The sequence below is a fragment of the Limulus polyphemus genome, unplaced genomic scaffold (assembly GCF_000517525.1).
Source record: "Limulus polyphemus unplaced genomic scaffold, Limulus_polyphemus-2.1.2 Scaffold3517, whole genome shotgun sequence".
In the NCBI taxonomy this organism is placed as follows: Eukaryota; Metazoa; Arthropoda; class Merostomata; order Xiphosura; family Limulidae; genus Limulus; species Limulus polyphemus.
Window position 1 is genome coordinate 104,753 of NW_013669127.1, and position 16,482 is coordinate 121,234.

Below are 16,482 nucleotides of genomic sequence, written 5' to 3' on the forward strand. Positions count from 1 at the left end.
GATCTACGGAAATATATATTTCTCTTTCTGACCAGGCGAGTCAACGAGCTGTTAGAATGTCCAATCCTTTGATGTTTGATGGCTCTCGTGGAACCTTGCGTAAGACCCTGTTTGGAGCACCCTGTGACGTCACGCCTCCCTTGTCTCATAGGAAACTACACCAAGATTATTATGGATGCCAAAATATTTCCCCTAGCGAGTAATGGGTAAGTCAGGCACTGAAGCATACAGACAAACAATCAGGAGTTTTCTTGAAAAAAAAAAATTGGAATATTTCATGCCGGAAATTATAGTTTAAAAGTTATAACTCTAGCCTATGCTTGTGCAAGGTAATACTATACCAGAAAGACATAGAACCTGTGTATCTGAATATTATTTTTTATAACTTGATCTTGAAATGTAGAAGAAAAAAAAAGATAAAATATCGTGTTTTTTTGTGATAAATGTAAGTAACAGTTCCTCTAGGTTTAAAAATGCATGGTGTCATTAATTTAAGTTGTAAATATTTACGTATTATGTTTTTTCCAGTTTTCTATTAGTTAATATAGGACAGCTATTATGAACAACGTTTAACTAAGTTGTCATTTGTAAACACTTTTTTTTAATAAAAAATTTCATATTTTGGGGAGTGGGAATATTATTTTCATCCCGAATGTATGTATAAATATATATTCATACGTGTGGCGTAAACCAGGACAAATTATTGTTCTAGCGCTTTTAATAAAACATGCCAAATCACTTACTCGTTCTACAATAAGACTGGATATGGAAAAACCGAAATGTAACTTTTAAACACCTTACATAAGCTGCATGGTATAAACATGCATAGTCTACATGTATATCACTTCAATGAAATAACGTAACATTACTTAATGGTTTTGACATGACACAAATCGTATTAGTAGCGCTGACGTCACGCAACATAGATTAGTGGTCTTGACGTAAACCTTTACTGGTGACCTTTACATGACGTAAGACATACACTGGTGGTATTGACCGGATGTAAGCCTACACTCCGAGGTAAACGTAAGAGAACTGGTCAAATGTATGTAAATAGATTATTTTCATTTTGTTTCCCTGTCACACCGAACATGTTCGCCCATTTCAGCCGTGAGGGCGTTACAATGTGACGGTCAATCCCACTATTCCTTGGTAAAAGAGTTGGCGGTGGGTGGTGATGACTAGCTACTTTCCCTCTAGTCAATAATTTCTCTGGTGCTATTGCAAAAGCGGATAGCTCATCAGAGTCCGGGAAGAATGAAAAAACTCGGCGCCCGAATGTCCAGGCAATTTAATTGCAAAACTTATTCGACTACTTTTGGCGGCTTCTTTTATCTCGCCTAAATGAAGGTGAAGCCAATTAGAAACCTTTAAGCCTTGGTTTTTCTATGAATGGAGGCCGTGGTAGAACGGCAGGTGCAAAGGGTCGGGCTGGAGAGACCAGGTATAGATTTACCAGCCGTATATTATATTTTCTTATTTAATTTCTTTTGTTTACAATTTGTCTTATAAGTACTTACTGGGGCTGAGAATATGTGGAAAAAATAAATAAAGTTTAAACAAGAAGAATTTGAATTTCTGTCGCAACTTATAAAAATATATTAGCTTTAAGCCGTTGGATAAGAAAACAGCAATGGAATTCAAATAATTGCTTCTGGTATTAATGTGAGTCATACAGTAACTCAAGTTTCTTTGTTTGTTTTTTTCTTTATCACTAGTGTCGGAACATTAAAGCATTTTAAGCTTTCCTGAAAATTAAACAATATGCTAATACATGTGATTAAAACGGAAATTGCGTGATTCCAGAATTTGTGAAGTTGGCGGATCTTTCAAAGCATCGTACTTAAGCAACACCAAAGACACGAATAATATATTTGCAAATATATTTTACACCAGTTACTTTCGTAAAATTTTAACAATAAAAAAAGCCTACTACTTTCAACCACTGATCTCTATATATAAAGATCAGTACTTTCAACTGTCAATGTCTAGTTTTGTTCTGCATTCCTGGTTCGCTTGCCGCTTTCCCCCTGCCTGTTGTCAAATTATTATTATTGTTTTTTTAATCTTATGTTGTTTTTTTTTCATATTAAGCCTCCATCGTCACTGTAAAACATGTGCGGGACGAAGAGAATCACATTTCTGAACGCCCCCCGATTACATTCAGCTATGAAATCCTTCCGATGTAGAGCTGAATGGTTCAACTCGAAACAACTGCCATGGTAAACGTAAAAACTTGTAAATTCCGATAACAGCATATTTGAATAACATGCGGAACCAAGTGTTGCAATTTTTATTAAACGTCTGCAGCGCCACCTAAAACCGGCTTCGTGAGACTATAAAGTGCCTTTAATGTTGCGAAGCTGAGTTTATAAACCAGCAACGAATTACAAATAGACGATAATGCTGCAATAGAATTATGTAACAAACGTTACAAATTAAATACATTTGTGGTAGACATCGGTTATGGGAGATCTCTTAATACAATCACACCTTCACAATAGTGGTTTTAAGTACAGTTTCCGAGAAGGTTCCAATTTCTAGCCACTGAGACACAGAGGTCGTACAAAGGAATGACAGCGATGTTAAATTCGTTCAATTAGGCTTATATCTGTAACGCGACTAGTGGACGCTGGTGATCCTTCACGGAAACTGGGGGGGTTAAACCGGCTGATTCTGTTTATAAATATGTACTTTAAGAACTTCGGGTTCAACTTGCAGCACGAATGTAATTCCGCGAGGCATGCGGTGCCTTTGATGTTAACAGCCATAACCGGGTGACGGAAGTGTTAGCGTTTCTGGCCAAGGATTTAGCATAAAAAGACGTTTGGTGGCGCCGTGATCAGAAGTTCCCTCGTAGCACGTGCTCTGCGACAGTTGAAAGGGGAGATTGAAACGTTACTCCAGTATTCACAGCATAGTTTCAGCTTTACCGAGACATCACCTCTGTTAACCAATAGTAATAGACAATATTATAACTCATTTTAATTCTGTTATAGTTGATATCGAAACGCAAATTCTTAAATTATTTTGACCGTTTGGTTTAGCAATGACATTTCTTGGACGGACAATACTGATAATAACCTGGATACCCGTTGCTTTCACGGTCACTGTTACACCTCTTTCTAGGGTAGATAATGGTCAGTTTCAAGGTCCCAGTATTCGCCTGACACGCTGGGCTGAAGCAGCGGTGAATTTTGTTCAGAACCTCAACTGTACAGAGGTTTTCTTGACCAGGGAGCGAGAATGCCGAAAACTAGTCCAAGTTCCGAGGGATCAGATGAACTTGTACGCCGCCGGTCCCATATCCAGAGGTCGGTTGGCTGCCGTCCTTCCCGATGGAGCTCTCAGTCGGTCAGGTGCACATAACGTGGTCTTAGTACTTGACCCTTATCCTCGTGCCAGCTTCGGACATCTTGTAGTAGTTTTCTTTTTGGACACGTTATGGTCAGAGCTTCAGTGCCAGGTAAACGGAGGGTTTTATATCGGTAAGTTAAACTTAAAGTATACGTAAAAATTGCTAGTAAACTTATAAACTATTTACCGGAGGCATTCAGGTTTACAATGTATGTTCACACAATTCAACTGATAATATTACCAGTTAATCTACTTTATTTTCTGAGGCAAAAATGAAAATTTAAAAAATATATTCGTAACTTGCCAAATATAATAAATAAACTCACTAGCTCTGAGGCTATATGGTTTTTAACCCATATATAAAAAAAAAAATATTTACTTTCTAAAACTTCGGTTATGGAATTTCTTTACGTGTGGTTTAAATACTTGTACCATCCTGTGTGTTTTCCAATCCTAAACAGTAATTTCGATTTGCGAAACATGTTATTTATTTTAATATACTCGGAAGATAAATAGTATAGAAAAAAATGAACTATGAATTTCAAAATATTATAATTTATAGTAGAAGTGATAGGGTAATTTAGGTACTAAATTTTTTCCAAACTTGAAACAATCGTAACTAATTTAGTTTTGTCATCAGAAAGAAAAACTAAATTAAAACTTTGGAGTGTCAGGGCTGTATGCTTTTTCGAAGCTTGATATATGAGACAACGAATTATTATGTGATTTTCAAATAAAGTTATTTTGCAGTTTGCAGTAGAGCATTTTCAGAAATAAAATTTATTTTTATGATGGGATATTCTCCAGTTTTGTAAAGATTTCTGTCTATTCGACCGAAATGAAGGTTTCCGTATCTCACGAGCCTTTTTACACCAAAACCTAAAACAGATATATTTTCTTCGACAAGAGAATTCTAAATCTCGTCATTTCTAAAAGTATAACTTTTTAACTGGATTTAAAACATAACATTCGGTGTCATTTTCTTAAATAGTGTTCTTTGTAGTTTCTTACTTTTATCAAAGTTTAGATTAAAAGGTAACTGTTACGAGGAAATACTTCGAAGTCATTTAAAAATAAATCTAAATTGTTCAAAATTTGCATTTGACAGCTTTATTTTGCTTAATTAAAAATGTTATTTCTTTAAAATAACATATACGTTTATCAATTCAAACGACATAAGAACAGAAAATATCAGTAACTCGCAAATTAACTGAAATTTCCGGGAGTATCTAAAATAAAGTAATATACCACTTCAGCTGAGATAAAAATTCAAAATATCATAATATATGTGTAAACAGATTATTCAGTACTGAACACAGTTCCTTTAGGATATCATTATCGTAATATTTGTGATGTACAACTGGTGGCAAACTTTTAAAACGATATTTGAATTGATTTTTTAGGACAAGGTGACTGTCTCTCCTTAGCTCTCAAAAATCGTTGTCATAACCTTTTGGGGCGGAGACCAAGACGAAGGAACCTGGTGCGTCGGTGTGAAATTAACTTTCTTCCATTTGTCCACCTAGCTGACCATCCTCCTCGAGGTCAAGAGGACCAGCTACTCACGTGCTACGACAATATACCAGGTGAATGTTATTAGTCCCGCGAGTTCTCTATGTGCGGGAAGCCTTGTAAAGATGACGTCTGTAATTTAGACACGAAGCGTTGCTTTGTTAACACGCCCTCTCGACTTTGAACTTAAATTCCTCTTTTGTTTCTTTGGTAAACTTTGTTCTTGTAATGAAATACATTAAATTCACATCATGCTTCACATTGCTTATTAAGGTCGAAACTTTTCTCATCTTCCTTTAAATTAATAGCTGTTCTTAAAAGCCGGGAAAAAAAAAACGTTCAATTCTTACGTAAGTAAAAGTTTAAGAATGATTTTATTTTTCTCATCTATTTAGATAGTATTTTTTATTCTGTTCTAGACTTCTTTTTTTATGGCTAGAATCGAAAGAATTATTCGGTTATATCTGTTGGTGTATTCTACAAGTATATTAATAATATTTTAACTATTTCAAATTCCTTCTACTTATAAAACGTAATCATAGACTCATAGTATGAATAAAACGCGTATCTCATTTCTTATTATTGTATCTCAAGTTAAATGGTACCAGTTAACATTGGGAACACTAGAAATACAATATGGAACATCATCTCGAAAAATTCCTAGCAATAACATTTATCGTGTAACGTTTGTTAAAATCTGTGTATTCTCTATAGTCGTAGAACAGTAGTCCATACACGATAGACACCACAGAATGGTATATTCTATGTGAGGGGAGGGGGTTGGCGCTGACAAAATGGCTGTTGTTATTCAAATTAAACAAACCGTACGACATAGTGAACGTAGTTCATTCTTGGGGGCTGTTGTATGTCTTGAGAAAAGCTTCTCAATATGGTATCTTTATTGTACCATTGTATATTGAACCGCGGTAGTAAATAATTGAGTAATTACCATCACCCCCTCCTCCAGGTGTGTGTGGGGGGATATTGCATTTGGATCCGTATGTGTGAATGTCTTCGCGCGTATCTCGAAGAATAATACACCAATTTAGATGGAATTTTTACAGGGGATAGGGTGTCCCCAAATAACGGTCCTCCCCAAATCTGGTCCGGATCCAGGTCCGGATTCTGGATCAATTTGAAACATTTCTGTAATGGATATATAGGGCATTTTTTCATTTGGTTGTTAATAACTGTGTAAATGATCGGATTAGGACCGAATTTCAAGCGCACATTAAAACCAAACATCCAAATATTTGTGGCGGGGCGAGGGTATTTAACCTCTCTGATTGCTCTTGTTTTATACTAGTCACAGGGTATACTTGAAAGTTGATTAGTACAGAATTGAGTGAATTTTCATTAGTCACGGGTAGCTTGTGTTGTGCTCACCCAGCCCGTTTTGTCCGAAATGCTTAACCGAAAAGAAATACATAACATCAATTTGCCTAATAGATCACTGTTTCTGTTGATATTCAATTAGAAAAAGTTAATTTAAAAAAAAAAGTTGTTTGTTTTTTTAGAGAAAAGCCACATTGGGCTATCTGCTTTGTCTTCCGCGGAGAATCGAACCCCGGATTTTAGCGTTGTAAGTCCGTAGACTTACCGGAGGACAAAAAGAAAAGGAGAGGAGTACTATTAATTCACTGTTGTCTCCGTGGGTCACATGTTATTCTCGTAAAAACAAAACTTAAAAAAACTGTTGTCATATGATTGGAAGGTAATAGGCGTAAAACGTATCTCGGATTGTTGTTTTACAACTAGTTAATCCATTGAATTTATATAATTTGTTACTCCATTTTAGGGTTTGCTTCGTGTCCTTCTTTCCGCCCAGAAAATGAGACCACTCAGCTTGCTTGTGACCCGTTGCACGTGAACACACAACGGTGTAGCACGACGCACGAGACAGTACACACCCGCTGCCGAATTTCGGAGATCTGTGATCAAGCTGTGTTACTATCGGGTGGTTGGAATCGTTTGTCCAGTAATCAAGAATCTCTGAATGATCTAAAGTCTGTCTTCCAGATGCTGAGGAACGTTGGCTTCCCAAAGAGAAACATTAAGGTTTTCTTCGCTAACGGAGCCGAGAACTTTCAAGGTAGAAAGAAGCGTGTGTATATATATATATATTACATTTGTATTTTTTTGTTGATAAGCGCAGAGCTACGCAATGATTTATCTGTGCTGTGCCTATTGCAGGTAACAACAAGTAAAAGTATGGAATGGTATATTCTTTCATTGGGGGTGTGTTTGTGGGCCAGACTAGTTTCGGATAATTCCACTCCTCATCAGACATGACCTCCGAATGAAACTTCAGACCAAATCAAGCCTTTATAGTAGTGAGGAATAGAAAATCGAATTGGTGTTTTTAAGTGTTAGGTTTCTTTTTTGCGAGTGTAAATTTATCATTCTATAAGTATTTGAAGAACTTGTAGCATTCCGCCGCAATTTAATTCTTCGTATTGTTAGCCGATACTAGGCAGCTGATACGTAGTTGAACAAAGTAGTACTAAGTACTAAGTTACCTGTTGGGATTAAATTTAGTATATATATAAAGCCACATTCTTAGCATCATAAATTAAGCAATTGCCAACCTTTTATGCTTCTGATATCACCTTTTTATGCTTAGCTTTCAATTGAGATACGAATGATTTCACCTGTGATTTTGTAGGGAAGGTCGAATCTTCACTTTTCATAGCCCCAACGCTAAAAGAGTGTGGGGAATGCCTTCTTTTTAGCCAATAAAGATGTCCAAAAAATTTCAGTTCAAATATAACAAAAAAAAAACCGTGAGGAACGTGTTAAAACCCTTTAGTTTACGTTTTACAATTTCAATTAAAAAGAATTAAAATTTAAGAAAATGGTGCAGGTTTTTATAAATTTTAATCTGATATGCTTTTAACGAGTGCTATTTTAAGTTTAGATAATAATAATAATAAAAAGAACTTTCAAATTTCAGTGCTAGGAGGAGAAAGCCACCCTCTGTACCCATCTGTGTTTAAACTGGCACTGCGATACCACGTGAAGAAACTTTGTGAATCCCCTCACTGTGTAGACACGTTGGTGTTATATCTAAACAGTCCAGCAATGAACGACGGAAGTAGCCTGCTGTGGGACACTGATGGAAATGGACAGGTATAATCTAAATATATATATATATATCTTTGTAAGTTGGTTAGCACACAAGTATTTTGACGAATAAATATATATTTCGCTGTTTATATAGAGGATGATGCAAAACTGACGCACCACCGCCATATTTTTTCAAAGTTTTGTTTTTTTCTATACAACTCGCCCCCCCCCCCCCCAGTAGCACAGCGTTATGTCTGCGGACTTACAACGCTAGAAACCGGGTTTCGATACCCGTGGTTGGCAGAGCACAGATAGCCCATTGTGTAGCTTTGTGCTTAATTCCAAACAAACCTTACAACCAAATCAAAGTCGGTTGCCATATGCTCCTTACTCAATCCAGAATTCCCTCAATCCTTACTCAATCCAGAATTCCCTCACACCAATTCTACGTACTCTTCGTAGTTTAATGATATCAAACCAGTTATTATTGCAAGTGAGACAATTGGTGAAACCCAAAAACTATTTTGAAAATTCATTGTAAGGGCTGGACTTAGAAATGTCATAATGGTGTGCGAATTTTTCATCATTCTTTACATTTTTCAATAATATCAAGACCAATAACAGATGAGTAATCTGCTTAGATAAAATACTTTGAACGTATGCTTTACCACAACTTGACTCCATAATACTGACAAGTATTAGGTCGACTCGGATACCCACTCTGGGTGATACGTTTTGGTGTTGTATTCAGGGTGTTATAATGTTGTAACATGTGTGTTTCCAGGTGGGAGAAGACGAAACATTCACAGTGGGAGAGATAATGGTGGATCTGGAGAACTGTACAGCTCGCCAAGTTTTCATCATTGCTGACCAGAGCTACTCGGGTCAACTGATCAAGTCTTTTAACCGTTCCACGAGACACAATAACGTCCAGGTTTTCACCAGCGGTAAAGAGCGAGAGTATTCTTGGCAAGTAGAATTGACCAAACATTGGGTCAGTTTTGGGCATCAACACTCCTGCGTGAGCCAAGTATACCAAGTGAGTTGAACAGTAGATAAAAACATTTAAATCAAACTGGTTTTAGGATAATCCAACACCAACACATTTTCAAAAACGTCTGGTCAAGCAAACTGATGCTCTGGAAATAACTTTAAATGTTATTTTAATGGCTAGCCACAATAAAATATTGTTCTGCACTGTAATATTTAAAACATTAGTTGTAGGCTTCTGTTTATTGAAGTTTAAGTCATACACGTTTTAAATCTTTTAGTTAGTGCTAGCTAAAAAATATCATCAAGGTAACACTGAATGTGTGTAACTTGGACAGGAAAACTAAAAACGGACCTACTGGCCAGAGTGATCCTTTAGCCAGCCAGCAACTTCCTACCATCCACTCTAAGGGATTGATTGCCACTCTTAGAGTGCAGGGATTTTTTTGTAGTATCGCACGGATACGAACGCGGCCCGCCAGCTTCGAAATCCAGAGTTCTACCACAGGACCATCCCGCGTCCCCTGTAACTTCGACAGAATATTTTGAGAGAGCTCCATCTTATCCTACTTCAAAGAGAACTTTAAAACCGTGAATTAAAACTTTTCGTCTGCAAAATCTAGTATTTTAGAGCAAATACACATCGAGCTACCTGCTGAGGCCACCGCGAGGAATCAAATACTGGATTTTAGCGTTGTAAGTCCTTGGCTTACCGCTTCTCCACCAGTTGACATTTCTGCTATTTACCCCAAGCCAATTCGTGTTAGATATGAAAATATCTGCCACATTTCCCGTGTTTTATACCATTTATTTGTTATTTTCTGTTAAAAAGAAAAATCACCCTTTTCATCAAAAGTGTATCTGTGCCAATTTTTTTTGTTAAATGTTTCAATCTGGGTATATATAATTTAAATCACTTAGTAAGGTATAAGTTAAATTATATTTCAATAATAAATATCATAAGAATTGAAAAATTTGTTTGTAATTAAGCACAAAGCTACACAATGGGCTATCTGGGCTCTGCCCACCACGGGTATCGAAACCCGGATTCTAGCGTTGGAAGTCCGCAGACATACCGCTGTACCACTGGGGGGGGGGGAGTTATTGGAAAAATAAATCACCGAAGAAAAGATTTTCTTCATGGAACTCGGATATTCACACCTTATGAATGACTATATCTACATAGTAATTGTGGTTTCGGGATTACTAGCTTCTCTATAGTAAGCGTTGTTTTCATAGTGATTTGATCTTTACACTTAGTACTGTTTTCATACCGATTTAATCAGTTAAAGTGGTTTTCAAGTGACTGGCTGTTCTGAGGAAGTAAGGCCCGGCATGGCCAGGTGTTAGGGCACTCCACTTGCAATCTGCGGGTTCGAATCCCCGTCACACCAAACATGCTCGCCCTTTCAGCCGTGGGGGCGTTATAATGTGATGGTCAATCCTACTATTCGTTGGTAAAAGAGTAGCCCAAGAGTTGGCGGTGGGTGGTGATGACTAGCTGCCTTCCCTCTGGTCTTACACTGCTAAATTAAGGACGGCTAGCACAGATAGCTCTCGTGTAGCTTTGCGCGAAATTCAAAAAAGCAAACAAACAAACTGAGGAAGTATCGTTTTCATAATGATTTAATCTTTGGAGAAAACGTTGTTTTCATACAAGTTTAATTCTATATATGAAGTGCTCTTTTCATATGTCCCCAGGTGGGACAGCTGTAAGTCTTCGGATTTAAACCCCTAAAATCAGAGGTTCGCTTCCCAACGGTGAACACAACAGATTGTCCGATGTGGTTTTCTTATAAACAAAACACACGCACAGTTGTTTAATTTTTGTACTTAATTTTCAACTGATTAGCTGTTTATAGTAAATATTTTTTCCCATATTTATTTTACCTATACAGTAAACATGTTCCGAGTGATCTTATGTGCATAGTTTATTTTCAGAGTGATTTTACATTAATAGTAAGTGTTTTTTCAAAGCGATTTACCTCAATTAATAAGTGGTTTTCAGAACGATTTTACCTTTATAGTAGAAGATGTTTTAAAAGTGAATTTAACTCTATAGTATTATTTTCAGTTGGTTTCAGAGTCATCTTCTTACTTTCATAACTGAGGATGTGTTAATTTGATTTTATCTTATACTAAGCCTTTCTTTTATAATTCTTAACAAGCACTTTCTTTTTTGTTTACTGTTCATATTTATAGCTTGTGCAAAGGATGGCTTGGTGATTAGTTAGGGCGTTCGGCTCGCAATCTGTGGGTCGCGAGTCCGAATCCTTTCAGCCGCGGGGACGTTATAACGTGCAGACCAATCACACTTTACATTGGTAAAAGAGTAGCCCAAAAGTTCGCGGTGTTGACTAGCTGCCTTCTCTGTAATGTATAACTTCAAAATTAGGGTCGTCTAGCGCAAATAACCCTCGAGTATAGCTTTACGCGAAATTGAGTAAACAAACTTTGCCAAAAAAATTGTAGTTGTTGTTATATAACTAATACGTTAAAGGTGAGCATTTTTGATAAAAAAATATTGCTTGTTTACCTATACAAAGTTTCAGTACACAATACAAGGGATCCGTATTTCTTTAAAAGCAGGTGTTTTCAAACTGTGGGTTGTGGAAGTTTCGAAGATGCAGAAAATCTGTTTTCTTTCTTTGTTTCGTATATCCTCGTAAAGCTGCACAGAGGATATCTGAACTAACCATCCGTAACATATAGCCGATAGTCTAAAAAGAAGATAGCTAGTCAACTATCGTTAACTCTTCGGCTGCTCCAATAGAATAAATGGGTATCTTTGGGGGTGGGGAGTCAAGCTCAGGAGGGCGTCTCCAAATGAAAGTTTCTGAAAAATATTTCTAATTAGGCAGGATTAACATATAGGCGCACATTATGAAGAAAATAAATATTAGTAATCGTTCTAGAGTTAATTAATAACATCGTTATTACTTCCAATACCAAACCCTACGCTACTGCAATTGTTCTTAATGTGTAAATATATCTAGCTTACCGCCATCTGTTGATTGAATTATAAAATTAGTAATTGTTTTATAACGTGTGCAGCTATAATATTTATACATAAAATTCTAGAATTTACAGTTTTATTACATGTCTTTCCACTTACAGGAGTAAAAGATGCTTTTCAGAAATAGTAATCGTTAGAAAAGTACAGCATCACAAGTCCTGAAACAACGATGGGTGGAAAACGTCACAACCGTGGATTATTTTATTTAGACCGAGAGAACCTATTGGAATTTTAAATTTATTAATAACTTCTAACTAAAAAGAGTACTTTTGAACCACTTTTGTCTATTCATCAAGGTAAAACCCTGAAATTTCAATAAATAATAACTTCTAACTAAAAAGAGTACTTTTGAACCACTTTTTGTCTATTCATCAAGGTAAAGCCCTGAAATTTCAATAAATACACTCTGGGTCAAGTATGCAAACGTTAATGATTTTATTACTTTTCCAAAATCGCACTGTTACTGCACACTTTTTTTCTGCAGCAGTGTTTCTCAAAGTGGAAGCCGCCAAAAAATGGGCCGAAAACAAAGATGCTGAATTAATTTTAATTCTAAATAAACAATAAGCCGATAACAATTATGACGAATTAATTAAATGATACAGTATGTTGAAAGGAGATGTTATTGTTTTTACTACGGCACTGTTTTTCAATCACCGTGCTAAAATATGCGGGGTGGGTGGGTTTCATTTTAAAATCATATTTTAAGACTATTTTATTGGTTGAGGGTTCTCAAACTTTTTTATTCACATCAAGGGAACCTCGGACTTAATGAGTTTGGTAACCACTGTTCTACAGGACTTATAAAACATGTTACGCTTGTTTGTATTAGATACCTATCGGTTAGACGCGGAAAACTGTCTAGGAATGTTCTGATAATAAACAGTTAGCATTCTACTTGAGTGAAAACTAAACGAAATCTTACAGTTTTTTGTCTGATTTCGTAGGCAGGTACTTGAGTTTAGTTTAAAGTATTGTTACGTCTCCGTTTGTTAATTAACTTTCCGTAACTTCGTTCCGACGAAACTTTAGCGACACAAGTCCTTCCTTAATAAAACTGGTTTATTCTTTCTGAATATAACTTTACCGATACACTTATTTTCAACAGTCGCTCTTTTACAAACGTTTTAACAACGAACGTTAACTTCAACAATACTTCCTGACTGCAGTTCAATTACTCACTACCTACACACATTGTCACGTCACGTCGTGACCATCTTATATATACCAGACCACCCCCCCAATCTAGTTAATGCTAGAGCACTCCCGAAGGTACGGGATAGTTCTAGAAAGCAGGTGGCGTAACAATAGTCACGTGATCTCGCTGACGCAACAGTATATTAATAAGTTGAAAACATTTATTTAACGACCTTGATCCTGAACATAGCATGTACAAAAGGTGGCCAAGTTACAAAACACGTGTAAGAACAGATATACATTAAATTTGTTTTATCACAACTGAAATGCCGAGTTAGGTTTTGGATGTCTAACTGGGCCTCGTGTTATTTTGAATGCGATGTAAGAGTGCACACGTGTATATAGGTCTTTTGCAGTATCGGAAATACTTATGGAAAGGCACAAGTGATACACACAGAGTAATTAAATGGTTAATTTATCTGTAGTGCAACACACGAAATAAAAGTGAGTACAGTAGTAGTTTGTATTTGCTTCATTATTTTTGGGCTACCATAAGTTTACCAACGTATGATTGTAAAATATTGTTCAAATGTATTGTATCATTCCCCACAATTAAGCCAAGTTGTCTGTCGTTTGTTCTCCACATGTGTGTCTTACTGTTTTTGTATATAACATTTATCAACAATTGGTTAGATTTCTACTGGATTGCTGTACATAGCTAAATCTGGTGTTATTTAACATCACTTTTGATGAATTTAGGCTCTCTAATACGATCGCTTCTATTATCAACAGTGCTAATTTTGTCTCCATACAGCTCTTACTAAAAGGCAAAATTTCCCATCATTCTGTCTTATGTAGCTGTCACGTGGCATTCCTGTGCTGGTAGCCATAATTACATTATCACACTACTGCTAGGAGTATTTGTTTTGTTTCTACTTGGTAGTTATTTAGGTTTGGGGTAAACCTAAGAAGACAACAGGTGGCGCTCAGAAACAAGAGTTTCTCTTCGCTCCAGATAGAAGGCTGCAAGCCCACAATATTTGTATTTTATACACTGTTTTCATAATCATTCCACTACTGTATATATATATATATATACATAAATATTTAAATTAACCACACGGTATTTCATAATGTATCGCATAATGGTGCCAGGTTTAATATCTCTTCGAAAATACAAAAATACTTTATCATCATATAATATAATAGAAATTAATAGACATAATTTGATATAATATCCGTTGATCGCAATTTATTTTACAGTACTATTTCAATAAAATTTTCAGTTTCTAGTCGTTTATTGAGGAAAATACATTAAAATCACTTAACTCATCTGATTTAACAAAACTAAGATGTCAATGTATTTATTCGATACCCGAAAAGTGGTTTTAATCGTTTCAGTATTTTCAACCTGAACGGCACCTCATGCAGCACAACAACAACGTTGGAGACCTCAAGGTTTAGGCATAGTCATCGTTTTTGTTTTTTTCTAATTCAGAACTACTAACCAGAGGGAATGCAACCAGGCAACAGCACCCGCCGTCTTAACCAAACAGCGAGACTCACTGTCACTTCTAACGCGCCCACAATTGGAAGCGTGTTGTGCAGCACATCGTCACTCGAACCATGGGTTAACAGAATATTAAACGACCATTTTGTTAGTTTTAATTTTCTGAAAACAAAACATGAATAACTTAGATGATAAACTGATTTGAAGTAAGAACTATTAGTTGGTTGACAGCTGAAACCAAAGATGACATTCCAGCCCCCGATACCAACAACGTGAAAAACAAACCTCAGATGATAAACATGAAATCAACTCACTTATTTCAACCAAAAAACTAACGAAGAAGTCATTACAATGTAAACTATTTAGTTTTGGATAACGTCTCAAAGAACAAATACACTACTTTAACAAGACCATCCAAACATGAAAGTGGAGGTCCTAGTGACCACTGATCTAAAGCGATGTAGCATGTCTTGACCAATCGCTGATAACCATTCGAGGCAAGCTGACTGCGTCAAGTTTGTCTACTTGGACTTTTTACAAAGCTCGACTGAACGTTTACAGTTCAAATTGACTCATCAAAATGGTTGAGTCAATTACAAAGTACATTAGTTTCACGACCAGTGTTGGGTTTCTAAAGATGACCGAGTGTGGTCAAATGTTGATAATCGACAACAAGATATGTTCGATAACGAGTGATAACATTTAACTGTTTATACTTCTCCAAGCAAATAAGAAACAATGTGATCATAGCTTGAATTTAAAGTGAATTGGGTAAAAATAAAGCAACAACAAAAAGTACAAGTGAGTAAAATCATAATAAATGTTAAGTTACCGCAGACTGGTGCAAGGTAGTTAAAGCAGTTAGGATAATAGTTAGGCCCAACATTTGTACTTCTTCAAGCAATTAAGAAACAACATGAGTAAAGCTTGAAATTAAAGTGAATTTGGTAAAAATAAAACAATAATAATAACGACGACAAAAAAATAAAAATAAAGAGAGTGATTAACACCATAATAAATGTTAAGTTACCGTAGACAGGTGCAGGGGAGTTAAAGCGATTAGGCTAATAGCTAGGCCTAACATTTGTACTTCTTCAAACGAATAAGAAACGATGTGATTAGAGCTTGAATTGAAAGTCGACTTGGCAAAAATAACAACAAAAAATAAAAAGGAAAGAGATTAACACCATAATAAATGTTAAGTTACCGTAGACAGGTGCAGGGAAGTTAAAGCGGTTAGACTAATAGCTAAACCTAACAATGATATCTCAAATGTTTGAAAAGTATTTCCCATTTTAGCTTACTGAGAGGTCTGGTAATTATGAACGCTCAAAACGAAATGATCGACACAGGCTAGTTGATGACATCTGGCTTTATACAGTTACTTTTAAACAAGGAATTCTCTGACGACTTTTAAAATATACTCGTTTATTATGTTATTATCAATCGAAAATTAGGCGTACACACATTTCACAGATACTATACAGCCCACATTGCAACCACAGAACACAGAAAAAATTGGCAGTTCCAATTAGCATGTAAGCTGCCAAATGTTCTCTTGTCTATTATGTGTTAACATATTAAAAAACATCAATTCTTATATGTTTCTTGTCTGTAAGAGTTATCGAGTGTTCTACGTAAAAATACAGCATTTTATTAATTCGGTTATGCAGAAATTTTTTTTAACGTTAAATGTAGTAAGCAATTTATATGAAAATGTTTTATAGTTTCTGAATCAAACTTAGAACCTTCACTGTATTACTGATTGTATTAACCCATTCACTGCCAATTTGCTGTGTAGGGTACAGTCCGCCTCCGGCAGTTTAATGCAAGTGTGCTGTATACATTGTATGACTCGCATAAATTCCACATACGTTTAAAACAGTCAAAGGGT

General features: G+C 36.0%; 1 protein-coding gene across 1 annotated transcript; it reads left to right on the forward strand.

Annotated features, from left to right (window-relative positions):
• Window positions 1–2,709: 2,709 nt before the first annotated feature.
• LOC106469504 lies at window positions 2,710–9,227 on the forward strand. Its single transcript, XM_013930004.2, has 5 exons — window positions 2,710–3,488; window positions 4,761–4,943; window positions 6,668–6,961; window positions 7,823–7,998; window positions 8,720–9,227. The coding sequence occupies exons 1-5, from the start codon at window positions 3,050–3,052 to the stop codon at window positions 8,981–8,983; spliced, it is 1,356 nt and encodes a 451-aa protein (XP_013785458.2). The 5' UTR covers window positions 2,710–3,049; the 3' UTR covers window positions 8,984–9,227.
• The last annotated feature ends 7,255 nt before the right edge of the window (window positions 9,228–16,482 follow it).

What these genes read in the sequence shown, in the direction of transcription:
- LOC106469504 (XM_013930004.2), top strand. Translation starts at nt 3,050, where the DNA reads ATGACATTTCTTGGACGGACAATACTGATAATAACCTGGATACCCGTT. An exon ending in AAACGGAGGGTTTTATATCG is followed by an intron (nt 3,489 to 4,760) that starts GTAAGTTAAACT and finishes TTGATTTTTTAG; the next exon opens with GACAAGGTGACTGTCTCTCC. An exon ending in ACACTGATGGAAATGGACAG is followed by an intron (nt 7,999 to 8,719) that starts GTATAATCTAAA and finishes GTGTGTTTCCAG; the next exon opens with GTGGGAGAAGACGAAACATT.